Below are 27044 nucleotides of genomic sequence, written 5' to 3' on the forward strand. Positions count from 1 at the left end.
TTCTTAACTTCGAGTATTTCTAACAGTAGGAAAACCAAAACCTTTTCACACTCTTACCTTTGCTAATCAAGAACTGAACAGTGCAAACATGACCTGCCCTTGCAGCTTTCATGAGAGGAGTTCTTCCACCTTCTGATTCATGCTCCTAGAGCAAATAAAGAAAGGCTTACAATTCAAAAGTAGCACATGTGAAAGGATGCAATGCAGCCTTTTGGTTTTTTGAATAGAAAGACACCAGACACGGAAGATCCCTTTTTAGTGTTTCACAAACTACAGACATAAAAATTTACGTAACATTTGAACTGAGTGTATCTTGCAGACAGATGAAAACTATCTACCTACCTTTGTACCGGTCTGAGACTCCTGGACAAGAAGCACTCAAGCACACGGTGGGGATTTTAGTTAAACAAAATGTGTTCTGTCGTGCTTAACTTCACTTTTTGATAACATACTGGTGTACAAGCCTACTGAAACGTAAAAATCAATTTACCTCCGTCATCTTAATTCCATTACGGTACACCAAACAGATCACATGAGAACAGAACTATCAACTGTTCGCTACATAAGGAATAGAACACATTTGCAGGTACAAGTACTAACCCATAATCACCTCAACAATTCAAAGCTGAATACCGTTCAGGACTGCACGCGACAAAAGAACAAAATCCCCCGTTCTTCTGTACAAGCAACCCTGAACGGCTTGGAAATGCTTTAGACATCAATCGCCAAAGTACTGTAACGGACCTAAGCGCTTTCAGGTAATTAAACAGCCCAAAATCCATTAGAAAAGCATCACCAATTCTCACTTAGTTAAAAGAAAAAGGTTAAAAGATAATTTGAATCCAACTATAACAATTAACAGCAAACTCGGTAAGTTTTCAGCAATGAATATGGGGACCAAAAAAAAAGGTAACTAAAGAAAAAAGTAGCTGTTTATAATTTCATTTCCTAATTACATTTTTGAAGAAGGTAACGACTTACCAGATCTGCACCTGCTTGAAGTAAGACATCTGCTACATCAGTATGGCCATTTTCACAGGCGTATGTCAGTGCTGTGTCACCTGTTGCTGTTGTTGCATGCACATTAGCCCCTGAAGCAGTAATAACGAGCATGTAAGCCTCAGGAAGTTCATTACAGAAAATATGCAAGTCTCTTCATAACGTTTACAAGATCAGATAGCTGATTTTTAACTTCCCCCTTCCAATCCAACATCTATGAAACTGACAACCTTATCATACTCTAGAGGAATAGAAAAACTAAACATAAACTAGAAGTTCTGTTCCAAGCGAGTTTACATCAACTTCATCTTCAACAGCTAAATTAGGGTCCAACTAATACATCACTTCAGGTTCCACAAACCTTTGCAGTCAACTTCAAGAAGCTCTTAATGAAAATGCAATGAACATGGAAAAAGATATTTTTCTTTTAAGGTTACGTTAAATCTCTACAAAACTGTTAACAAAATTACTCCATACCTGCAGCTAATAAATATTTAACCAGCTCCAAATGACCCTCTTGAGCAGCCTCCATCAAAGGTGTGGAACAACCAAGTTCTATGTCAGCTCCTGCTTTAATAAGAAAATCGGCAACCTCCAAAAAACCTCCACAGCAAGCCAGAGTTAATGCGGTTTCTTGCGTCTCCTCCGTTTGAGCATTGATGTTGGCTCCTGAAAACAAAACACCAAAACCACACGCGCATCAGAAAACACTAGTTACTGAAACCAGTATCAGCAAAGTCATTTCCTGATGCACAAGGCATCTTCTTGTTACCTATCTCATTTCTAGAGCTGCAGAAATTTTCTTCTAAAATCACAGCGTATCAGACAAAAAGATTTCAAATTTATTCAACTACTTTGGAAACCCCTCTGAGGACCTCAAAGCACTACTCTACAGCTTTTCAGCAATAACACTATCTCAAGATCGGCCAAGGCCATTGTGCAGGGTGCAAGTTACCCACATTAACCGTTCACTATTTGATGTCTGTCTGAAAAATGCAAACCTGTTGTGAAGAACAATTCAGAATGCCCACTTACCAAGTAAACGAGTAGAGCAAAGGACATTTTACTAAAAATAAAAAACAAAAAAAAAAAAAAAAACAAAACCCACCCCAAACAACAAACCCCACCAACTGGTCAAAAAGGGCAGGAGAGGGGGAAGTTCCAAAGCTGCTGAAGGAAACAAAAATTACAGTAACTTAGCTTCCCCCCCCCCCCCCCAACATATGCAGATGCCTATTGAATTACAGTTCACGCAAGGCACCGCAATAGTTACCTTGACCAAGTAACAGTGCCACCATCTCTTCATGGCCTTCTCTAGCTGCTTCCATTAGTGGTGTGTACCCTTCATCGTTTACCTCTTCCAAGTTAGCTCCACGTTCAATTAACAAAGCTGCCAGTTCCACATGCCCGCCACAGGCTGCCAAAGTCAGTGGAGACTCAAAAGAGTCAGCAGGCATGTTCACCTGAGCTCCGCTGTCAAGAAGTAATCTTGCTACTTCCACATGGCCATCCTAGGAATTAAAAAAAAACAAGATCAAAAGACCGTCAAAACAGAAAAATTGCTCTTCTTCTCCAAAGCTTTAAGTAGTCACCGACTCAAATTCCCTCAGAAGACACAGAAAGCAACAAGTGAGTTAAAGAAGTCCAAAAATATAATGAAACCTGCTTAATAGTTTTCCTAAATGTTTTCCCTAATCATTTGGATAAAGGCTAAAGAGCTACTATTAAATAGGCACCTGAAGAAACTTAAGCACATTTTACTGAATATGTTCAATTCAAAACTAAAATATTGTGACCCACACTTCAAACTTTGCTGCCTATAGCATTAAGTAACAAGCTGGTCAACTTCTTCACTGCAGATTCAAGTGTTTGCTATCAGCTTAGTTTGGGGAGGGGGGACACCAAAACCAAACAGTTGAGAGGGAGCTCGACACTGTTTTAGAAGCTTGCCTCCTCCACAGGAACAATACCAAAATCCTCTAACACCCAATACTCCTCTTTGTTAAAGACTGTAGACACAGAACCGTCCGGGCAAAATTATCTAAGGAACACAAATTCTAAGAAGTTACCACTCAAGTGTATTTCTTCTCGCTTGCTGCCAACATATTTACTACTAACACCACAAGCAGTCTAATAAATAAAGGACTATTAAGAGAATTTCAGTCAAAAAAAAATGTCTTCTCTCGGATGTAAGAACATGTTTTGATGTTCTTCCTAAAGACTACAAAACCTTTACGTCGCAAACAAGTCACTCAATGCCAATGCTCCCCACTGCCAAACAGAGAGAATTTTGTTTTAAATTCAACATGCAGTTGCATTATTTGTTAAATACAGTGTATTTTAGTTATAAAAACAACGCACGTCAGGAACACAGTTCATCCTCACATCCATGCAGACTGTTAGTGTCTCGGAGTACTTACATTACAGACTCCCAGCTTTTGGGGAGGGAGGCGGAAGAGAGGAGAGGGTTTAACCATTTTGCTTCCTTCCTTTATTAAAAAGAAGCCGTGCACAATGACATTGCTTGCCTCTTGGCTCCTGCAAAACTATTTCACTGCTCAATTTAATAGCAGAGTCAGGACTTACTTTCTCCCTCCAAGAGAAAAGCCAGAACACGACCATCTGTCAGGGGTTTCTCATACATCACAGGAGCCACCTGAACTACAGCCTTGCTTTGGCAGGATCTTGGCAGGATTTCCCAGATACCATTATCATGCTGTCAAACTCGTTTTACCAAAACACAGCTCCTAAGTTTGCTTTCTTCCTTTAGAAACAAAGAAAATACTTGAGCATACGATCTACGTCATGTTTTCAGTATGCCATAAATTCAGGAACTATTTGAAGTGGCTTTTCAGCTATATGTTTACACTGGAGGCCTGACAGTGACATAGCCAACTGCCATTCAATTCTGCTTTCGTTCAGACAGAAGCAGAGACCGGCTTGGTCACTGCGGTCCAACAACAGCACAAACTCTCCAAGCTGGTTTTCTCCATGAGGAAGTTGCCATCATTCAAAACTGGAGTAACCATAACGGGAAAAGGTCTGACACGCAAAACACAGGAGGGCTGCATAGAAAAAACAGCAGCTTACCAGGAACACAAGGCTATCCCAAGGTCGTCACTGAACAAGGTAAGCACACCTTGATCTCAGATTAATTAATAAGCAGCAGCAAATCGCAGCCACTGCCATCCTCGCCAAGCTAGAAAACACAACCCCAAAAAGCTCTTTTCCAGACAAAATACGAAACCGCATCTGACAGTTTTACACTTCATTTTCTTAAGTGTTTTATACCTTCTTCTGATATCCAGGGAGCCAAACGTGATTTCCTCTCAGAAAAATATCTAGGACATTAACTAGGACATATTCACCTCTTATATGAAATGACAATACTATTTTAGGGAAAAACTCCAAGACTCCGTAAAGAATCTTTCCTCAGGGAATGCAGAGACGGTGCCTCAACCATCAGGCTCTGGCGAGACAGCTCACTAATCATCCCCGATTCACGACAAGTATGGCAAACAGCAGTACAATGGTATGCTTCAGAGCCTCTTATATGGGCCAAGCAGCCTTGAGAGTAACTGCTGGTGTTGAACCACACAAGGAAATTTTTATCTGTGCTTTAACAAACCTTGCAATCGGGCGGTGCTGATCAGCTCTTCTACAACAGCTAGAAAAAGCCTCATAACTGCTATTAGATCACGGAAAGTCGTCTGACCGATCCGCACAAGCCCACCAGGTGTATTTTAAACATCAACCACTGTGGGCCATCAGTACTCAGCCCTCACTGCGGAAAATTAGGTTACTTCAGTAAGAGGAAGCGCAAACTAGACAAACTTGCTTTTTGCTCCCACAAGGCAAGTCACATGGCCCAACAACTCATTTGCATTAAACCAATGTTAACTGCTGTCTATAAAAAAGCTCTCCGTCAGAAGTCTTCCTGAATGCCTCGTAGGACAAGGTTTAAACAGTCTCACTGCCTTGTAAGTGCTATGCCACATACAAACAATTCCGTAACATATATTCAAATTCAATGCTATTCTAGAGAAGGTAGTTTTCTTCTGCTCCTGAAGAGCGACAACTGTTTCTGCAGAAAAAACACGCCGAGATGAGAAGCCCCTGCACTGCTTTATTTCAGACTGCAAGCTTTTTAAGTACTGCTATAGAAAGCTGCTCCCTCTCTTAGGCAGAGCTGAAGATACTGAGTCTCTCAACTGTCTGTCAATTCTGAGCAGCAGTGTGGATATGCCTACTTAGGAACAGTTTCCTGCAGCATCAAGGGAGACAGATTTTCTCCCTATTGCTCAGTAAGTCTTAACAAAAAAATGGGTCTCAACATTCCTGCTAGTCCTATGGACCTTTGTTCAGTCTGTCGGTGGAGGGAAAAGGGAGGGAGAGGGGTGGCAAGGAAAAGGCGGCTTGCTCCATAGCTCCATGAAATAGCAGCCTTCTCTGTAAACTTCTGATCTGTCAAGAAGCCATCGTGACGAAAAGGCTACTGCAACATTAAACAAGATAATTTTATCGTCACCTTCCAGGGAACTCGCTGCAAGGACAGCGCCCGTGATATTTATATGGCCAATCTACTAAGATTTCCAAGTGAGATAAACAATAGCTGAAGTCCTGTTAGTCTACATGCCTTTCTTTCTAACGACTTCTCGAGAAGCATAATGGTTTCTGTTAATGATTCCCCTATCTGAAGCCATTAACTTCCTTCAATAGACATTAACTGGCTGATTTTAGAACCATTACAGTTATTTCAGGGAAGGGAAGACTAAATAAGGTTTTGCGGCACTCCTTTACGGCCAAAGATTCACAACGTGACACTACACAAGGCTAATGACATGAAAAACCCAACCCATGAAAAATCTATTTAGAGAGGAGGGTAAAAAGGAAACCTAACAGACAAGTTTTCAGTTTTACGTTCAAGTTCCACATTCAGATGAAGGATTTGAAATATGTTGGCATAAGGCATAAACAACCTACCGGCCCACCTAAGCACGCTGCAGCTATGCATCCTTAACAGCAGAGAAAACCTCCGCAGGAAGTGTTGCACAACAGCCCACTGAAATTCAGGGTCACAAAGAAAACTGGAGGGGTCTAAAAAAGGAGCCTAATTCTGCTCCATTTTGTTTCATTTTCATTTCTCCACCAGGATAAGTTTCAAAACATTCTCAGCTCCAGGAACACAAACTGACACCTGCTAGATTTTTCATCCAGCTAGCTTACCCCTGCCAACCCTTGGTATGGTGCAGGGTTAATAAACTCATGGCGGTGTATTCACTTCTCTGAGAGGGGGTACCGAAGTCTAAACAACTCCTGGAGGAGAAATAAAGGGAATAAAGGGGCACATTCACTCCATCATCAAAAGAAGTCTCCAAAGGAAAAGGCCGAAGCAATTGATTCCTATTACCTCAAGCAGTATGTAGGAAATAGATTTCAAATAGGCTATCTGCTTTAAAGAAAATGCGGGTCTATGAGACCTACATAGCCGTTCAAGCCTAACAGTACTTCAAACAGAAAAACTATCTAAAGACATCGATTTAGCAAGTCTTCTTCGCCACGAAAGCCTGGAAGAATCTTCAGTCCGGCACCAATTATACCATTCCAGCATTAAAACGTACCCACAGACAACCTTATCAAGCGAAAGCTTCACATGTATTTGTGTTCTACGGCAAAAAAACTATTACCCAAAAATCAGAGTTGTTGTCAGAATCTTACTAAATTTTATGAAAAGGTAATCTATTCTATACTGTCATTTTACAATTGCCTCAGACGGGCAAAGCAGCAACATGAAAGTACTCTTATTAGTCAGAAGTTAATTTCCCCTTCCATCTCCTAGTTGCTTCCCAAACAGCTTCTGACCCTGTGTTTTCAAGGAGCACGTGGCTACGTGGCTATGTGAACCATAGGTATGCTGAATGCCTCCAACAGCCAGGTTATGACCACATTCACTGCCGATGTTTAGCACACATTAGAATTGTTAAAAGCATTTCAGCAATCACTGAGAATCTTCCACTTTAAGGTATTTAACATGGAGATTCCTGTATAAAAGATTTTCCCATCGTAAGCTGAAAGTTGCTGACCCACAAGCCTGCAAAATTAGACGAAGAAAAAAAAAAAAGGTTCTGTTCAAATAAATTGCTATTATTTACTTTTGGCCATCTCTTGAAGTCATTAATTTCTCTGAACCGAAGTCCAAAAATATCTGTTTCAAACCAGGCCTCCATGATTATCGGAAGGGCAAAAAGCAAAGAGCAAGTGACATATAACAACACAAGGAAAGACACAACCTACAGAAGCTGCTTTGGGCAGCTTATGAGCACAACCTTACTCACTGACTTCTGCCACTTCAGAGAAAAAAAAAAAATAACGTGCAGTTGGACCTATGGAAACCTACTTATTCAAAGGATGGGTTAATAGAGCTCTCCTGCTAACGCTTATGTGATGCAAGTTTTAGCTGATGTCTCTTAAGAATTCAACTGCTTGGTCAGCCACGAGGGGAACGAGTTCAATTTTGCTGTTTGAGCAAGCACTGTTTTTCAACCAGGTATTCCCCGCCCCCCCGATTTCTTCTGCCAAAGGGCCATCAGGTACACAGGAGAAAGGAAACATCACATGGTTAGGTTCTGTACCAAAAGGAGACCAAAAGGAATCACTTTGTTCATCTTCGTGTAGTGAAGAGAGAGTACAGCGAGTATGGCTCGCTGCTCAAGCCATATATCTCTTACCATGCAAGCCTCCATAAGAGCAGTATGCATTTCATCTGTCTTGTGTTCCTGGTCTGCACCAGCTTCCAGCAGAAATCTCACCATTTCTAGATGGCCTGTACGGAGAAAATATTTAACAGATAAAAACTACTTTAGAAAGCACATTTCGCAAGTTGTAGAAAGGGTCTAACGTACATAATGAAGGTAAGAGAAGGCCACGTTACAGCATAAAAAAATAATCCCATGAAACGCTCTTGAAAGGCATGTTCATATCTATGCATTCAATGCGCACAGAAGCTTAACAGCGTAGTTACTATAAATACAAGCCAATTCACTGAGTTTCTAAAATCATGTTTGCACTACATGCGTTCCTTGAGGTGACGTTAGAGCAGAGTAGTGCACGCTCCAGAAGCTTTACCAGGGTGATTTATTCTGTGCGAAGACATTTGGATTTTTTTTCACCTACAGAATGTTGTTTTTTTGTTGGGGGTCGGGGTTTCCCCTCTACTTGCTCGACATAAAGGATTTAGGGTTACTGTTTTTATAAGTGGCATCGTAACCAGTCCCTGAGCTCACACCGACCCTCAGACCATAAAATATATGAAGCGGATGGACCTTCACGCTTCCAAGCATCCTCTCAGGAATTCAACTATCTAGAGGAATCCTCCAAAGATAAGGACACCTAGCAGCTTTTTGAAAGTATTTGCTCTCAACCACTCCATTAATTCTTGGCTATAGTCCACCAAGTCCTGTACATGTGCCAAGCCCAGTCAACTTCGCTACACAGTCACGACCAACACAATACGCAAGCATATAAAACCAAGTCGAAGAAAAAAAAAAATATTGTCATTTCGTAACTCAACACAACCATGGCTAAACCTTAAAACTACAACTACACCTAGCAACACCATGAATGGCACAGATACTGCCCAATATGAGGCTACATTGCCTTTTCACCCTTCCCCCTTTGTTTGGGAGAAGTTACCCACCTTCTTGGTCCCAAATACCACATGTCATTCTACTACAGGAAGCAAGCAACATGAGAAAATTAAGAGCTTATTTTTATGCCCTTAACATGAGATTTGGAGCAACACTGAAATGCACAAAAGATAGACAAATCATATATGGATACGGTGAAAAACATAAAAGCCTGAATATCTTCACTTCTGCCCCACATATCACAGTGAACAAGTGGCTAAGCACAGACTTTTAATTTTTCATCTCTGCTTTCCAACCTCACTTGATGATTCAGAGCCCAAGCACATTTTCCCAGGGAGGAAACGTTTTGGGGTCCCACTCCCTTCTCTCAAAACACAGCTTTTGCTCTGACAGCCACCACAAAAGAAAATTACCATGGCTTATGAGGGTGTTCAGCAGCAGTGAACCAAGAATTTATCGAGGCAGATAAAAGAAACCTAAATGAAAAACTAAGACCGTCTTCTACTGAGGTGCCACAGAAGTACCTCTGCTACCGACATCAATTACTCTCTGATGCCAAGAGCCACTCTAATAGCTCTAATAAAACGTGTCCTAAGCGACCGTAACAGCAACTGCTCAGCTGCGTGAACACATTTGGCCTCTTAATTAAACATCTTCATCCCTCGTTTGGGTGATGCAAGATAGCTGCCTAATACTCTAGGGGAGGCAAGAAAGGCCTGTTGCCTAAGCACTAACACCTAAAAGGCAAGGTCCTAGATTTTGCATGTTTTCCAAGCGCTAAGTCCTTTAAAAAGAAGTAATTTCTGTATGTAAGCAGAGATATCTTGTATAATATAGCTACAATACAGAAAGTTTACCATACTTACTCTGTGATAAAGCGTATTAGCTCCTTGTCTCCTAATTCATTTAATAGAGACTATTTTAAGCCATCGTACCGACTCAGACAAAAGGTTTCGATCTTGATACTTACACTCTCCACACTGATCATCATTTTACATACGGCGCCTACACGCTATGTGGTATCACAGCCAGGATAAAAGCATCAGAAAGCGCCCGTTCGTAGCCTTTAAATTCATTTTGGTCTGGACAGCAAGTCTGAATAAATACATGTTCGAGAAGACTTTTCACACCTGCCACACCTTTGTAACAAGTACGGTATTTGGTACTATACCTTTGTAGCAAGCCAGCGTAAGTGCGCTCTCCTTGAATTCATTGGAATGCGTATTTATGCCCGCTCCGTTTTCTAACAGCACTCTGGCCACTTCCACATGGCCGGCACTTCCCGCTTCCATCAGAGGAGTGTGACCGTTCTCATTATGGTCCTCAATACTAGCGCCCGATTCCAGCAGTACTTTCACAACATCGACATAGCCTCCAGCACAGGCATATGTAAGGGCTGTATTGCCTAAAGCCAGAAGAGAAAAAAAGGTTTGAAAACAGAATTCGATAGCATTTCTACACTGGGAACTTCATCTTATGCTCCGTTTCATCCCTTTTACCTGGCTACCTCACAGAACAGGTTTTCTTCAGGCTACAGACCAAGAACTACAGGGAGGGGAAAAACAGCAAGTAACTGCACAAAGTAGCTCAGCGCTGACAGACTGAAGATCTCCATGTGCCTGGTGACTGTATTGATGCACTCTGCTTCCCATTTCTATCCCAGCTAATCCCAGCTTCCGTCACAGAAACCCATCCCTTTTCCTGTTAATCAGCAGGGACGTACTATGCTGTAAAAAGGAAAGCTCAAAACAAGGAGCAGAATGAACTGCTGCTTCTAAATCAAGTCTGAAACGCCTCTAAAGGGCTAGTTCAGAAACGCCCATAGTCTTCACAAGGAGATGAAAACAACCTCCATGGAAAAACCTACAGAAATACGTATCTGAACAGAACAGTCAAAGAATCTGCCTTTATGAAAGGTACCTTGAAAAAAGTTCAAGGTCAAAGCAGTATTACTACTCAGAACTACTTCACTGGGAAATAAAAAAATAAATAAAAAAATAAGGTGTCTTCTGGTACCCCAACTTTCCTCATCATTCAGGGTCAGTACTCCATTTGTCAATGACTGTTGACTTCACAATCTCGCCGCTTTCAGGGGCGCACAAACTAATAAGATTTCCCAACTTGATCACTTCAACACAAACGCCTACCAAACTGCCATGGGAAAGAGAGGGGGAAGGGGGCCAGCTTCTTACGTTTAACATCTTCCCTTGGTTTCCTAGACCTGACACCAAATCGTTTTCAATGTACACACAATCTTCCCAAACTGTGCTTAAAATACTGTGTGACAACAAATCCTACGTACTCAAATACCTTTCAGTTATTAATTGATGTTATCCACCTTCGCATGTCCGCAACCAACTAAAGTTTTATAGCTTCATTAAAAAAAAAAAAAAAAAAGCTGGAGCTAAATAGTAAAACCACAAGGAAGCATTCTGCGTTGCTTGGCTGAGAGCCATTCCTCCCAAATTTCCACACAAAGTTTCCCGCACACAGCAAATCTCAGCTTTGCTGTCGTTTTCAACAAGCTCCAACACACTTATTTACCTGTTGATGACTGTGCATTCACATCAGCACCATGAGCTAGCAGCAACTTGACAATTTTGACATGTCCGCCATTAGCAGCAGCCATTAAAGGTGTTATGTCTCCTTTAATACCCCGGTCCTCTACATTAGCATGCATTGCCAGAAGAACCTGCGAACAGAAGGGTGATCAACAACACCGGCAAGCGACAAACTAGCACGTCAAAACGGCTGAAACGCTACACAAAGCCCCCACCTTCACCAACACACAGTTTTGGCTTAGAAACACTTAGAGCAAGTAAGCACAAAGAATGCATTAGGAACATTCAATTTACGTGTAAGTCTTCATTTGCCAGTTAACTGACATTTTCCACTACCTTAATGCCGCCTTCCAGGTGCAGAAGACTGGAATATATTAATGCAACACTTATTTTTGTACAAGACACCCATACTAAAAACAGCTAGGAAACCAACCTGCGCAAGCTCATAATATCCTGCTGAGCAGGCTAAACAAAGGAGGCTTTCCCCTTCTTCTGTGTGCTCGTTCACACTTCGTCCTTCAATTAGCAACTTCCGCACAGCATTTACATCTCCTTCCGAACAAGCCTCTGCCAAGCTGCGGCTAGTAAGACAGAAAACATTTGAAAGTGAAAATGGACTATGCTTGAAATGCTCGCTCTACGTGCAGAGTAAAAATCCAACGTGCCATGAGGATGCAGTCAACAAAAAAGGAAACACAACCTAAAAAAGCGCCAACCGCTAATTAAAGAGGTGCCATTTCTACACTTGAGGTTTTCCACTTTTCCGAAAATTGAGTGATGTGCATACTCAGCCACTCCCGTTTGTAATTTTTAACAGAAGTTTACAAGAGAAACATCTGCAGGATGACCATTTAGGTTACCAAATTCTGCATTATGTACAACTGAAGCAGAAAACACGTTCAGAGAAGACACGACCGTGGACCTGATTTACTGTCTCAGCACTATACGTGCAGCACGATGTTATGTCCTACGGAAGTACAAAACCTTTTTTGCTAATCCTTTAAGAATCTGAGAAATAAGTAATAATTTTCCCTTTTGAAAGGCTCATCACATAGCATTGCAAACAAATCACTATCGGTTTATATTACTAATTACAAAATACAGTCTCAGCCTATTCCTGCTTTGTAGTTCCAGTTGGAAAATACAGGTTTTGTCCCACTCGTTTTCTGAAGTAAGGTTCAAAGAAAAGGAGAGCTGATTAAATCACGGTAAGCACAACACCATGAGTATTCCTTTCCAAACCAGCAACCCCTACTCAGAGTTGTATTTGTACTGTCTTTTACCCCAGGACCAGAGGACACGGAAATCGCCTGTCCATCTTAACAAAACTAACTTTTCTTCAGCACTGTAACTGTTAACTGAACTAAAACAAACCACCCGCATCACTCTTCTCCTATAACAAAATTAACCCCTTCCCTCCGTCCTGTGCTGAAAACCCCAGAATCTTGTAACGCTATCTGATGTTTCAGTTGTGGCCCTAACTCAACTAAGCAGAAAAGTGTAGAACTCTCCTGGTTTGGTAAGCCCTACATCAGAGTACTTGTGGTTCTCGTGTCACTCCACGAGTCCTCCGCTTCCGTCACTCCAATTCCGTTTCAGTCAAAAAAGGGTCTACTGGAAGCATATTTTCAGTCCCGCCTATTCTGTCTTCTGTCTACATTGCCTTCATTCCAAAACAGTTATTGCTTTGTGACAATAACAATTCAAGTGTGACATGTTTCTCTATTCCGCTCCGAATAATTGGATCAATAATAATAAATGCAAGACCACCAGCCTCACCCCACCCACTGCCCTTTCATCTCTTCTCCATTCAGGAAGTTCCACCAAGACAGAACTAACTCAAAAGGGAATGGAAAAATAAGGTAGTTCACAGAAGACTTTTGTAAACCCTATAACTCAATGTGAATACAAGCGATTCCTAAAATGCTCAAGAAGTAAGAGCGGGTATTGGTGCAGCAAGGACTAACTTATACCTGTATATCGTACCCAGGACTCCTACCTAATTTGTGCCACCAGACACAATCTTAATATATGGAGAATTATTTCTCAAATATGTCTGTTCACTGCATTTTCCACATTTATTTTTATTTCCCGCATCTTCTGTCCCGGTAGAAACTTTGGCAACAGCCACTGTTCACAAGAACAGAGGCAGCTGGGGGCAGGGAGGGATGCACACAGAATAGAAGCAGACATAACCCCAAACTATTCTGCTCTTCTTCCTATGTCCCAATCAACACACCAAGAAATGTTCCTTTGGAGTTACTCAGCATACAAGGAACAAACTGCCAACTAGCACAGCAGCACTTGATTGTTCCTACTAACACTCTGCTTCTGTTGTATTGAAGCTTAATGACAGCCTAGAAGGGAACTTTATTTTTCTTCCCCTCATAAACATCCCAGTAAGACAAAAACCCCACAAATCAAGTCAGAAAGTCCAGTTAAAAAGCAGCGACTCTCTGGCCAAGGCTCTGTCCAAGGTCCTACCCGACGTGAGAAAGCCGCCGACCGCCATGAAGCTCCAGTCCCTCACGACTGCTTTCCTTCCTCAATTAAAAAAGGCACTCTGAAGTTCTCTAAAACAACAGATTGGGGGTTTTTTTGGTCCCAAAGCTAGTTTTGTGCTATCACTGAACTACCCGTTTCAGGATTTGCTATTTTTTGGTACCGTTCTAAGGCCCGTACCATTTAAGAGCTTAGAAATTTTGTTTCTATACTTGGTCACATTAAATTACTTGAAGCGTGATTTCTGAATTCTAAGCAGTATTACTTGCTTCACTCCCGACTGCAAGACCTGACAGTCCAGGAATATTTAACAGGAGAATCACAGGTGACAACTTGGCACTAATTCCACTGGAGAAAGAGTTTCACCATCCTGGAATCAGAAGTGATACAACAAGAAAAACCGCTTCTAAAAGTAGCGAACGACTGAAAAAATCCAGTATAAAAGTTGGCTTACTTGTCCGTCTGCCCTGCATTTGCTGTGCTTTCTGCTCTCATCCGGGTAAGTGCAGCGGCAGCTTCATCCAACGCGCAACTGACCGAAGAAGTCAGTCTGCGAAGCACCTCAGGATCTGCAAATGCTTTACCATCAGCTGTAGACAGCTTACCTATTCCTTTCATTCCAATTTACAACAAATTGGTACGCATGCCAGAAAAGGAGAAAACAGAGAAGTTGAAATTGAGCCTATGAGATCTGTTGGCAGAAACATTCCATAATGAACTACAGCTTCCAAAATGAAGGGATTAACTGTTTACAACACTAATTTAAAAGCTGCATTCAGATGCGATGCGCATGAACGAAACCCTCCAATCCACAAAAGGCGTTATTTTTCAACTCTGGACAACTACTTAGTATAAGCAACTAGTAAAGCTTTTCATACAGTAATCGTTACAAAACAAAGCCTCATTGAGCAATTTAGGTTTTGATATAAGTCTGCAAGCCAAGGTCGGGTGTCAATTTTTACTCTGGCTTTCAGAAATCCAACATTGGAGGAACCCGATTAGAAACATGGCCTTCACATGAAACTTTGATTTTCCAAAATTTGGAATGCTTTAATGAACTTCTTCCTCTTCAATGACTTGCACAACCTTGCCAACTTCACACCACCTTACATTCTGCATTTGTATCACGCTCATATGGAACAGACTTGTGCAAGCAGTTCCAGTATGGTCTCATGTGTAAGGGCTTCGGGGTTAAACCTGTATGGGACACGAGTACTTACCTGCAGCTTCAAGTAAAGCTTCTAATCTTGCCTGGGTTTCTGGATCTACTGTTCTCAGGTCAGCACCATCGGCAGTACTTGACAACAGCAATTTAGAAGCTGTTTCCAACATAGGGTTTTCGAGATCATCCTGATCCAAGATAAACGATTCCACCTGAAAAAATAACAGATCTGCTTTAAGAATTATATAACTGGCCGAAATATACTTAAAAACACAAAAAACCCACAGTTGTACTTATCACTGAAGCATTTGCTTTTTAAGGACTTTGTTAGCCAAACTATCCTCAGTTGACTCAAAAGCGTATTATTTCATCAATGGAAGCAATGAGATTCTTCCATTATCACATACAAAGAACGTACCTTTTATCACCTTATCCATTTGCTCTGTGACTAGAAGCCACATGATATACTAGACAAGTTTAAGATGGACTTCACGTCTCCACACTGCACTCTACAAGTTTGCAAGTCCAACTTAACACAGGGAGGGAAAAGTGGAAGAATAGGTATCGCTCCAGAAGCCCTCAAGGTAGTGGCTGCCGTGAGTTTCTATGCAAGCTGTTGGTTTGGTTTTTTTCTTCTCCCCAAAGCATCAAAGATACATATAACAAAGACAGAATTATTCCATTTCACACAACCCAGTCATCTTTCAAAGAAGTAACCTACCCTCAAACAGCATTAAACTCTACTAGCACACAAAACTAGAAAAACCAAGTCATCACCGTTTTAGCGTCGACCGTTTTCTTCTGACTTGCAGAAGAATTCTCTCAGCTATCTCACTTCTTTCAAGTCTGATGTCTCCTAATCCAGCATTTGAAGAAACAAAAGGACCAGCAACGTGTTCCAGATATAATAAACTCAAATGCAACATACAAGGGTTTCACAGAATCTCTCTCAAGAAAACATTTATTTAAAACATTACCTATAGAATATGCAACCCATTATATCTGCCTTTTTCAGAAAACAGATGCTGAGTGGTCTAAATTCTTCTGAAGGTCCTACTTTCCTGTACTGTCCATTTGTTTTGGTTGTGAAACACGTAGAATTTAAGCAAGAGATCAGTGTATTAGAGAGAAAAGCCCCTAGTATCCATTTGTGTTTTACTACCTGTTGAAGGAGGACTGGGTCAAGTAGTTTAGAGAAGACACTCCTCCACGAGTTCCATGAACACACCCGTAAGCCTATGAACTAGCCATCGAACCATTTATTAGATTATAACGACCAAGTTTAAACACCCCTGTACAAAGCTCAACAGCCTCAAAAATCCACCCCTTCAAAAAAATGAAAGAAATCAAAAAATAAAAAACAATCCCAATCCAAAAATCAAAATCAACCTAAATGCAAGTCTGCCAGACAAACAAACCACATGGGCCAGCCAGTCCTACATCATGATTCAAAACTTCAATCATCTTTGAACACAAGCAGCTACTGTCTGTAGTACAGCAGTGATCTATTTCCACATGGAATAGAGTTCATCAAGATAGAAATACAATTTATTTTGTTCTTCAGATTCATGTGTGTCTCCAAAGTTTAAAAGCAGTCTCATGAGCATCACAAGTTCAGCTTCCTGCAGATAAATGCCCTAAAAATCTAAGTGAGCAGACAAACCATAAGAGCGACCGATTCATCTCAGGACTTCTGAAAGGTCTCCCTCCACCCTACCATCTATTCTCTTGTCACAAGTGAAGAGCTGACACAACAACTTTTCCTTCTGCAGTCTGCCTCCAGCTCAAAATTTACTAGGATATGGTACTAGCACACAGCTTGAACCTAAACACCTTATTTGTTTAGGAAGGTAGGCTTGAGAACTACTTTCAAAATGACTTCAATTTATCACTTCAACGATACTATTGAGAAACAAAATCTCCTGTCAGACAGCTTTTGGCAATACACAAGTATACATCTCGAGGGCATCTCTGAAGCCTCCTTCCATTCCTTTGGAGCCTCTTTGCCCTCCTTCTTCAAACCTGGGAACACAGCAAGCTGAAGGCGATGACTTCCAACTCCTGACGAAAGCGGCTCTGCTGTCAACAACTGCCGACAACAGGACAGTCCTGCAGTGTCGCATGTTGCTCCTCAGCACTACTTTTTCCAAGCGATACTCACGCAGGCTGCAGCTTTCCAATTTGGCAAACCAGAGCAGGCAACTCCTAGTTTCCTCCCCAGTCCTAAGGAACAGTTCACTCGTGCCTCGCCAGGGTCCTTAGCTGGTCGCTGCCAGCTCTGCTCCGTGCATCTACAACGCCGTTTTTAGGCCGGTTTTGGTTCATCTGAGGACTTGCCATTTGTCTTCTTCCAGAGGACTAAGCCTGCTGCAGCAAGCAGCAAGAGAAAGGAACTACGCTGTTCAGGAGCCAAGTGACAGACTTCACCACTGGAAAGGCAAACTACTGAGCAGTCGGAAGGATTCTTGGCTCACCCAACTCAAGCAAAATCCCTACTACTTAGACTAACTGAAAAAAATCTCATCCGAGTGAGATCTTTAACAGCTGGTCGCAGTTCTTCCTAACACTATGAAATATTTGCTAAGAAAAAAGTCAAAATAGGAAAACGTCTCTCCCCCGCTCACATCCTCTCCCCTCAAATAAGGTCTTTCATGCAGTTTAAGTTTCAAATGGAAAAATCTTCCTATTTTCCTTCCAGCTAAGAACATGAGCGTGGTATGATTAAAAAACCACAACTATAACACAAGGAGAATGGGGAGAAAAAGCAATCCACCTACAAACAATACAGCACCAAGACAACCACAAGTTATCGAGAGAAAACCTCCCCTGAAATACACTTTTGAAAATGTTTATATTATGTGCTGTCATTTAAACCATTCCAGAGCAACATCTCAAGAAATTAACTTATTAAATAACCAACTGCGACTATTTTAAGCCTAGCTATATAGCTGGTTTTCCTTTTCTAAGGCAGAAAAGATACATCTTCAACCTGCGGCTTGCAGACCTTTTCATCAAGCCTACAGTTACACTCTTCCGTATTCTCACGGTTGCCTTTTAGCGTAAGAGTTTCATTAGATCTACAGTCTTGTCTCTTCAGCCGGTTCAACGTGACACAGAACACCACACAGGGCGATCGTGATAAAAGACAGTGTCTAACAGTGGTGAGTAGAACTGTATTTTGGTAGAAGTGAAAATTCCGTTTTCGTTTCTCAGAAAATACTGCCTTCTCTACAGAAGCTACAAACTAAAGACAAAGCATTTCCATTTACCATGCCAAGTAAACAGACATTGCCTTTAATGATCTTCAGATGTATTTTATTTCCCTTAACTAAAAAAACCCATGTAGAATAGTACACAAATGCTCCACCTTACATATCAGAATATCTTATCTGGGTTCTCAGTCAGCGTTTCTCTGATCGAACAATACTCTGACATAATCCAATTGTTCAGACAGTCTCCAACAGAAGGCCTTTACAAGATTTCTCCTCTTCTCTCATCCTGCAATAAAAATCTCATGTTCTGTACTTGCCCAAGTTCACTTGGCCCGTAATCACATCCAGTGTATTTGATGCTTCTACAATCAAAAAAGATGCTAAGAGAACAAAACTACCAAGTTCTGACTACCGTCCAACAGAACAGCCTACAGTTTCGATGTACTGAATACAAGTCTAAAGAGAAATTTAAAAATGGCTTAGAAAAGCACTGTGTTAACAGGTATATAAATCCAAACCTCAAGGAAACTTCATGCCACAAGTACCTTAGCATATGTTCCGAGTCCTATTTTTCTAGGCAAAAAAGTCATTCTAAACTTCCCAAGTATTGTAGTGCTAGACTAAACTTAAATTTTCAACGTTACGTGCTTTTACCACCTCTTATTAGAAAGACGAGTTCTTCCCCGCTTAGCAAAGCTTTGCAACAACATCAGACTGGGTTCTACACACTCGTCCTCTCCCTCAGTGACCTCTTTGTCCTGCTCCCCGTGCACGCTCCCAGGCTCCCACAAGGCACACCACTGTGTGCATGCACTCACACAGACCTACACCTTTCGTTTTCTCTGTTTTCTGAAGTACAGACTCAAAACCCCACCTGTTCTTTCCTCCTCCAACCTTGGGGTGATCTGTTTGCTCCATTTGTTGTCCCCATCAAGTAGGAAACATAACATCAAGGCATTTCCTCTTCACTAGACCATAACCAGAAGGTCTAACTTTTCACAAAAACTATTCTATGGGCGGGGCTGTATCTTTTCGTTCGTTAAGAACAGTACTTCTGCAGTTTTAGTACTGTTTTGCCATCTGGTACACGGACATACAGACATCGCAACCAGGTACAAGCTGATCCACCAGGACTCATGTCTATACACCCTGAAGACAGCCCTGCAAGATGTCAGTACTTTCACGTTTGGACTGCCAAATACCAGCTACTGAACATACAGTTTAATAAATGCCAGGTTAGAGCAGGAAAAAAAAAGCACAGGTGAGTTACTTTGCTCTAACTGGCATGGCTCTTGCCACGACATGATGCTAGATCAACTAGAGACATAATTCAGCTCTTGACGCTAACTCAAACTTCATCAATCTCTCACCATCAAGCCATACGCACGTATAACTGCCATCAGCATAGATCCCACGGTGGACTCACTGATGTAACATCCCCCCATACCTCTATACCAGTATCTTCCAAGTGCATACATATGCCTCCACATGGTCTCACACAGATGTAAACTAAGGTCAAACAATAACCTTCCGCCCCTATTTTCCCTGACAAAAAAACCCCAAACCCCACCACGCAAAAAAAACCCCACGCATTAAGGATTTGAAGAGGAGGAGTCAGTCACCTATCGATTTCAATTTTATTACTTATAAGGCTAAAGACAGATTAGCATCTTCCTAATTTCATGTCAAGCCAGGGAGGGAGGGAGGAGTGAAGATATGTTCCGCCTACAAACAACTGCCTCTTCGCATCTTTTACACTTATGAGATAGATAGGCAATACTCAACACCAAAGAACTCCTCTAGAACCACATCATCAACTAAGGTATCGAGCTAATCAAGTCTCTTTACTACCAAAATTGGTATATAACACCTAAATTAATATTATAAGCCTAAAATGACAGCAACTTTAACCTTACTCTCGGCAGAAGTACCTGCCACATATTGGCAATTTAGTATGAAAACTCTTCATACACATTAAAACATAAAAACCACTACTACACATCCGACCACAACACGATTCGACTCCGAAGCTACTGCACAACTTCACCGATACGGAGTTCTAATCTTGTCTGATGCCGCGCAGTGAAAGAACCCAAGAGCAAAGCTAAGCCTTTTTGTTACGCTAGTGACTTTGGTACCTTTAAAATGTCACTTGCTTTGGTGTCTGAACTCCCTCTTTTCACGTATATCTAGCACTTTGTAACAGTTACACTTTACATCAATATAGTCGCCCACAAAGCATTACCAGAGAGCTTTATGATTAGCTAAACTTTATCCATGGTAGAGAACAATAAAAGCAACTACTTAAAATTTCATTTATGAGCAACGGCAGAAAACAGTTTCCAGCATCCACTACCTACTAAAGCCCTCGCCGCAGAATGACAGAAGCCCATTATTTATCCATCTAATCAGTACATCGCTGCCACGAATAGCTCTGGTCATTAATTTACACAGCATCTCTAGCATTTGTTTATCACTGTTTTACAGTTTTTCCTCAGTCCCAGCTGTGCTATAAGGACAACCTAGAGGTATTAAGAAAAGGCCGTAAAAGTCATTTTCTCCTTCTTACCTCAGGCTCCCCGCCCGATTTCAAGAGCCCATTTTGCTGATTCCATTCCCTACCCATTCTCTTTAAGGCCATCCTGCATGCACACAGTATTTATGTGCTACTGCTTTCCAGCACTTAGTCAGAAACTAACACGGAGTAAACATTCAAGACCCTAACTTCCATATAAATTACAAAATAAACATTGTATTACTGTTAAGTGCCATCTGAAAGCAGATGCACAGAGACTGAGGGCAGCAAACAGTTGCTTAATTGTAAGGTACCTTTAGGCACACAGCGTCATCAACCCAGCCAAAACACTTGCTTGTAAGAACACGAATAGCACCCTCGGCCAAACATCCAGCAACATCTTCCTGGAAGCAAGGCAAGTTCCCAGGCGTGTTTTAGCCATTGTTTATAATAAGAAAAATAGACAATGAAATGTTTCTCTATCTCGAAGCCTTACATGAAGACATGCTCAAAACCAGTAGTAAACAGTTCTTTAAAAAGTATCAAGTAAACAGTGAAATCCAGTTTAAGTGTCTAGCAGTTAGGTTGCAAACAACAGGTCTCGAAGGCTGTGAAGTAGCAAGTCGTACTCGTTAACATAACAGGATGAAACCTTTTTAAGATTCAGTGTTTTTAAGCTCCATAAACAACTGCATCTGAAACCTGATTTGGATGAACCACACTAGCCCAGACAAGTACTTAAAGTATTTTTAAGTATCTAAGGCCCAAAACCACCTTTCATAACAAAATATTTTCTCTGCAGGTTGTTTTTTTTTTTTTTTTCTTATTCTTGGGGCTGGACCCTATTTTCTAGGCTTACAATCCAACAGCAGATACGTTCCTCAACTTTTGTCAGATGACTCCCATAACTTTTGCCTCCTATTAGGCACGGATTACAATTTTAGAACGTGCTGGATTTTTACCTTGGCACTTGGGCCTTTGGTGTTTGATACCCAGAGGGTGCCAAATGGATCCTATGAGCACCGAGACCTAGCACAAAGCCTTTCCGAAGAACCTAGCGTACGAGGAACAGGTAGTGGCTATTGCCACGTAGACCTTAACCAACAGTCCTTTTCTATTATTTCTTATTGAGGTACACAAGGACTTACTGCCAATTTGCAAGCGCTCTAACAGTTGATTTTTCCCAGCTCCAAAATTTTCGGAGAGCAGCAAAACATTTTTAAAGACATAACACAATTTAACAAGGATTTTCAAGTCTGTCAGGTATTGCAAAGCCACCTTCAGACCAAAACGGCAACCATTACCACATCATTTAATAAACTTTAGTCCCACTGCATTGACAAGTTACCACCTTGAAGAGCAAGGAAGCTTCCGATTCTTCTCTGTCACAGCTAAAATGACTCTTAGACAGCGAGCAGTTTTAATCCCGACCTAGATGAGGAACTCCTCGAGTAAACAGCAGAGCCTGACCTACAGTTACGCTACCTTCCCCTTGCACTCTAGCAACTCATATCCAAGATCATCTCAGCTTTCGCTCCAGAACAGTTTTAGCTCTCACACCTCCAATGGCAGAGAGCTAATGATTTCCGTCCCTGTCCTGCATCTCACTAAGACAGCAGATTGTTTTTACAGCCAGTGTCATTTACTTATTTAGAGCTGGACCTACAGCACTTCCACCTCACAAAGTGAACGTGCAGTACTGGACAGGCAGGAAGGGGGCACCAGGCCAGCACACACAACAAACCTTTTCTTGAGTATCACAGACAAATCTATGAATTCCCCCGGAATCTGGGATCAGGACCCCCGTCAGGATCTTCTTCCTCCCGTTCTCGTATGACAAAGGGTCCCCAAGTATTCTTTGGCTGCTGATCAGTTCCACTGAGCACCTGCTGATCACTTCCTACAGCCTTAGGGATTACCACAAAATTGTTCCAGGTTATTGCAAGACACTGGACCAAAAAAAAAAAATCTGTGTCTCATACAACTTTCATGAGCATTTCTTTAAAATAAAATATTTTCCACTGTTCACTTCGTGAAAATACCCTACGAGTCTGTTTTACACGAAATAGCAACTTTTATGCTATTACCTTGCAACTGGAACACACAAGAGGAAATAAAACAACGTTCCCAGTGCAAGAACAAAGTCCAACTCTGACTAATAGCTAGTTAACTTTTCTTTGCATGACAGCGCTAGGTATTTTTAATGTCTTAGATCGAAACATTCAACACTCATCAAGGGATCCGTGAGGTAAGAGTGAATCAAAACAAAGCAATGATATATTTGGAGCGTGGCAAACCGGGCCAAGTATTTCAAGCACCAATTTTTCACTTAGGCATCCAAAACCTAACATACAAATAGGCAACCCAAAAAATCCACAAATTACGATGCGTAATTCCATCATGTTTTTAACCTTAATGGGCTACCAAAGTCTTTATATGCAGCTTTCAATTCTAAGCGTCAAGAAATCATTTGGAGCCTTACAAAGCCAAAACACTCGTTATTCCAAAGGTACTTCATAATGCCCATACAACGTACATGCACTGCATTTTCTGTTCATCTTAGTCACAGGTCAGCTCAGTCTAAGAAAGGGTAGGAAAGTTCTTCAACCCCTCACATGTCCCATATTAAAACAAGAAATTCATGCCTGCTCTCCCTTACCCTGCTACCTTTTAGCCCTCAGAATATCACCTCTTACACTTTCAAAATACATTAACCCATCTCAGTTGAAAGTCAGCTTACTGGAAAAAATACTCTGATCCGAAGCATCAAGACAAAGCAATCAACTTACACACATCTTGACATACAGCAGCGGAACAGACTTCGACTTTATCAAACTAATTATTAAGGCAAAGTGTATGGTTCTGCCTTCTCACCTAAGGCTACACGTTTTCAGGTGAAATCACCACTTAGTTAACACAAGTTTTGAGCCATTTTAAGATGTAGATCTTCACAGCATTAATAATGTATTCTATTAAAAACTCCATTCAAAATTTTACTTAAGACAAGCCTCCGGCATCACTTGCCATTTTTGTGGGTACAAAACAGAACATCATGACCCCCTAAAGTATATGTCATAGCTCTGAATTAAAAGTGACGGTTTACTGGACATTTACACAAGACACCATTTTCTTTAGGTAAAGATCAGCTTCCTGGTTACTGAAAGGCAAAGCAGAGACTGAAGCCAAGTGAAGCAGACTATTTTGCCTACTTCATATCAGCCTCACAGTTTTTGTGTTTTTTCTTCAAATCTATTTTTAAACAGGAACAAGCTGTGTGATTCTCCCTTGCCCTACCCAGCTACTACAGCAGCACTGTCGCCGCAGACACAAAGTCTTACAGCAGCATTTCTTCCCTGTACAGTGAGGATTGCTTCCAGTTATCGGGGATACATAATCAGAGCTGCTGTCTTTCGAACACGCAGTGACCCTCCCCAAACCTAAATGCCTTGTTCAGCAGAAATCTGAAGTCCAGCAGCTGGAACGTCTCAACAGTGTCGTCTTTCATTTTATTCCATCAACTATACACTCCATTTCTCTCGCTGCTGCTAAAAAAAAAATAATAAAAGGGGGGAGGGAGGGAGAACGGTGAGAAGAGTAACAGTCCATGCTGCTGAAATGGCATAACACCGTCCTCATGACTGGCACCAACCGAGTTTCTGCTGCAGGGACACCTGCATTATTACTGCAGTATTACTGTGTTTCTGATGACGAGACAGGTGCTGATGTATTCACATGAAAATTCCCTCCTCTCCTCTGTAGTCCCTATCCCCAGCATTATAAACAACAATAGAGAGATGGGCAGACTGATACCTATAGCTACAAGAAGGCTGTGAAACTACAAGGAAAAAAACCTTCAGTTCAGTATTTTTTTCCCCATTTCAAATCTTCATTCCAAACACTGGGCATACTTCCACATTAAGCAAATTTATGCATTAACTAGTATTCAGCTGCAATTGTTGGTGCAAGGAAAATTTCATGCCAACGTAAAAATAACCACACCTCAACTCCTTATCTTATTAAGTTCCCTGCCCCAGTTTCACATTTATGCGGGGGGGAGAAAAATACAAGTTTTAGTCTCTGACATGAGCAACAGGATATAAAAATCACCCCCCAAAAAAAAAAAAAAAATCATCAAAACACTCTAAAACTGCCTGCCATCATGCTTCTGAAAGCTCAGCTTCATACAATACTTTTATATTAACAATAAAAAAGCTGACACGTTTCCAATCCAATCACTCGAACACAGATACGCACCTTCACTCTCCCCCCAAGCCCCACAAAAAAAGCTCAACATGAACATTTGACAGAAACCATCTCTTTTGGAGTGGGCTTGGAAAGAATTGACCACAGAAGCAAAACTTTCTTGACAGCGTAGGAATAACTCCATTAGACTGCTGCTGTCTCTGGACCAACCCTGAGATGTGGTGGTCTACACCAGAGCCACCGACAAATAGATAACAATACAAGTCTATCGATCTGAGACACACAATAAAGGGCACACACAACAACCACGAAGAGACGATGCAACTGAGCTTCCCGGCATCATCCTCTCCCCTCGTCGCCGAAATCCCCCAATGTCACACCTGAACAACAACTGCAGCCCCCTAAGACTCTCTCTCAAGTATCTGAGGTAAGCATCACTTAAGCTACTTAACAAGTTACTTATAGGGCCACACAAACCAGAGCCTACTCATGACAGCTGTAAAAAGCTTAGAGGGGTTACGCTGCCTCTGACCACCTAGCCAGTTCTCCACCCAGACTCTCTCACAGGCTCTTTAAGACAAGCCTTCTGAGCTATGTAAATGGCATTTTAGAGTCTTCCCACCTCTCCTCCAGCTGAAGGACAGCTCAAGGACTCTAAATCTCTCTGGATAAGCTTGCACTTAAAGCACATCCTGAGGACCGTCACCACAGACTCAGACTGACCCCTAATCATGACGTGGCCAGCTTCGATAGATCTAGTAGTAAGAACTAAGGAATGCAGAGAACATAAGGAGCACAAAACAACGTAGCTGTATGAAAGTCTTCTCAGTTTTGTCATTCAATATGTAAAAATTGGGAAATACATTAAGCGTGACTCTTAACAAAAGACTTTGGAAGTCTACCTGAAGAGCACCTCCTCGATTCACAGTAACGCTAGCATCTCTGAACCACGTGTGCTCTACTGAAGAAGGACTAAGCGGTCCTGCTGGGCGCTGTTACGCCCTATTGCTCACTGCCCTGCTTTCAAGGGACTAATTATTCTCTTAAGCCTTGTTTAAGGAAGGTGAGCTCACAAGAAAGAGGAAATCCTTCCCTAACAGTTGGTCACGTTCCTTCTCCACTGGACTCACCTTTTGCCTTGACAACACACTCCAAGGACAGATTTAACAGATGCATTCTCAATACACGCATTTCCAAGCCCACAACGAAGTGCCTTGCTACACTGACAGATCCACGTCAACTGATTTAGAACCTTGAAGTATCCTCCTTTTTTAAATGACACCTAAGGAAAAAATGAAAACTAAAAAAAAAATAAAATCCTGAGCTGTTAAAAGCACAAATGCACTGTTTCAATTCTTCTATCTCTACAAGAGCCAAGCTTGAAATCCCAATGATAATGTATTATCTTTATCACTGGTTAACTTCAGGGGGCTTGTCTGCATGTTTGTTGCCTACAGAGTCTTCAAGGAGAAGCATCCAGAGCTTTCTTTTCACAGCTCAATAAGCAGCCGTTTCTCTGTCACTCTCAGGCTTTGCTGTAACACATCAAGACCCTTAACTAATCCTTTGAGAAGGGAGTTTAGCGCAGCTTAGCACAACTAAAGGTGGCCCAACTTCTCACAAGCGCTTTTTCTGGAATATTTTTCACCTCTTCCATTTCGCTGGCCCGACGCACTTTGTTGAAGTTTCAGTTCAGAACTGTGCACACCCATCCATTTCCAGCTGAAACAAGTTGTTGTTATTCTAAGGATTGTAGATCAGCACAGCTGAACAATGGAAACACGACATCGTGACTTCTATGTAGACAAAGCTAGCAGCAATAAAGCTCTATGCAGAAACAGTGCTGTGGGGCCTCGCCTTCACCCAGATTTTCTAACACCATAGCTGAAGTCTGCTAATACACGGGCAGTTCTCTCCGATATGAACACACGCTTATTTCTTGCAACGAGGCCAGGCCTCAGATGACCCAAAGCAGCGCCTCTGTACTCCATGCCAAGGAAGCTGCCGGACTTAGCAAACTATGCAGATTCAGAAGAAAAAGAGAACAGGCATTTATAACTACTCATGTCAATCGTAGGCAAGAACACCCTCCTATCTCTCAATACACGTGATATAAAACACCAGAATCCTACGTCCATTCAAAATAAACTTCCAAAAAGAAAGCCTCCACTAACACTGCTACATGGTGAGTTTTCACTGACAGAGCATGCTGCTTTCATAAGGCTAAGAAGAGGGGAACCATGG

The 27044-nt window shown here is 41.6% G+C and overlaps 1 protein-coding gene across 1 annotated transcript in view; it reads right to left on the bottom strand.

Annotated features, from left to right (window-relative positions):
* Positions 1 to 27044, bottom strand: part of ANKRD17 (ankyrin repeat domain 17) — a 95416-nt gene that overhangs the window by 35815 nt on the left and 32557 nt on the right. The window contains exons 2-11 of the mRNA XM_050896424.1: positions 14929 to 15082; positions 14163 to 14319; positions 11640 to 11787; positions 11190 to 11337; positions 9817 to 10050; positions 7728 to 7822; positions 2273 to 2510; positions 1477 to 1668; positions 982 to 1091; positions 58 to 145 (exon numbers count right to left, since the gene is read on the bottom strand). Coding sequence (XP_050752381.1) covers positions 58 to 145; positions 982 to 1091; positions 1477 to 1668; positions 2273 to 2510; positions 7728 to 7822; positions 9817 to 10050; positions 11190 to 11337; positions 11640 to 11787; positions 14163 to 14319; positions 14929 to 15082 — 1564 coding nt within the window. The remainder of the gene's footprint in view (positions 1 to 57; positions 146 to 981; positions 1092 to 1476; positions 1669 to 2272; positions 2511 to 7727; positions 7823 to 9816; positions 10051 to 11189; positions 11338 to 11639; positions 11788 to 14162; positions 14320 to 14928; positions 15083 to 27044) is intronic.

Source organism: Gymnogyps californianus, chromosome 4, assembly GCF_018139145.2.
Source record: "Gymnogyps californianus isolate 813 chromosome 4, ASM1813914v2, whole genome shotgun sequence".
NCBI classification, from domain to species: Eukaryota; Metazoa; Chordata; class Aves; order Accipitriformes; family Cathartidae; genus Gymnogyps; species Gymnogyps californianus.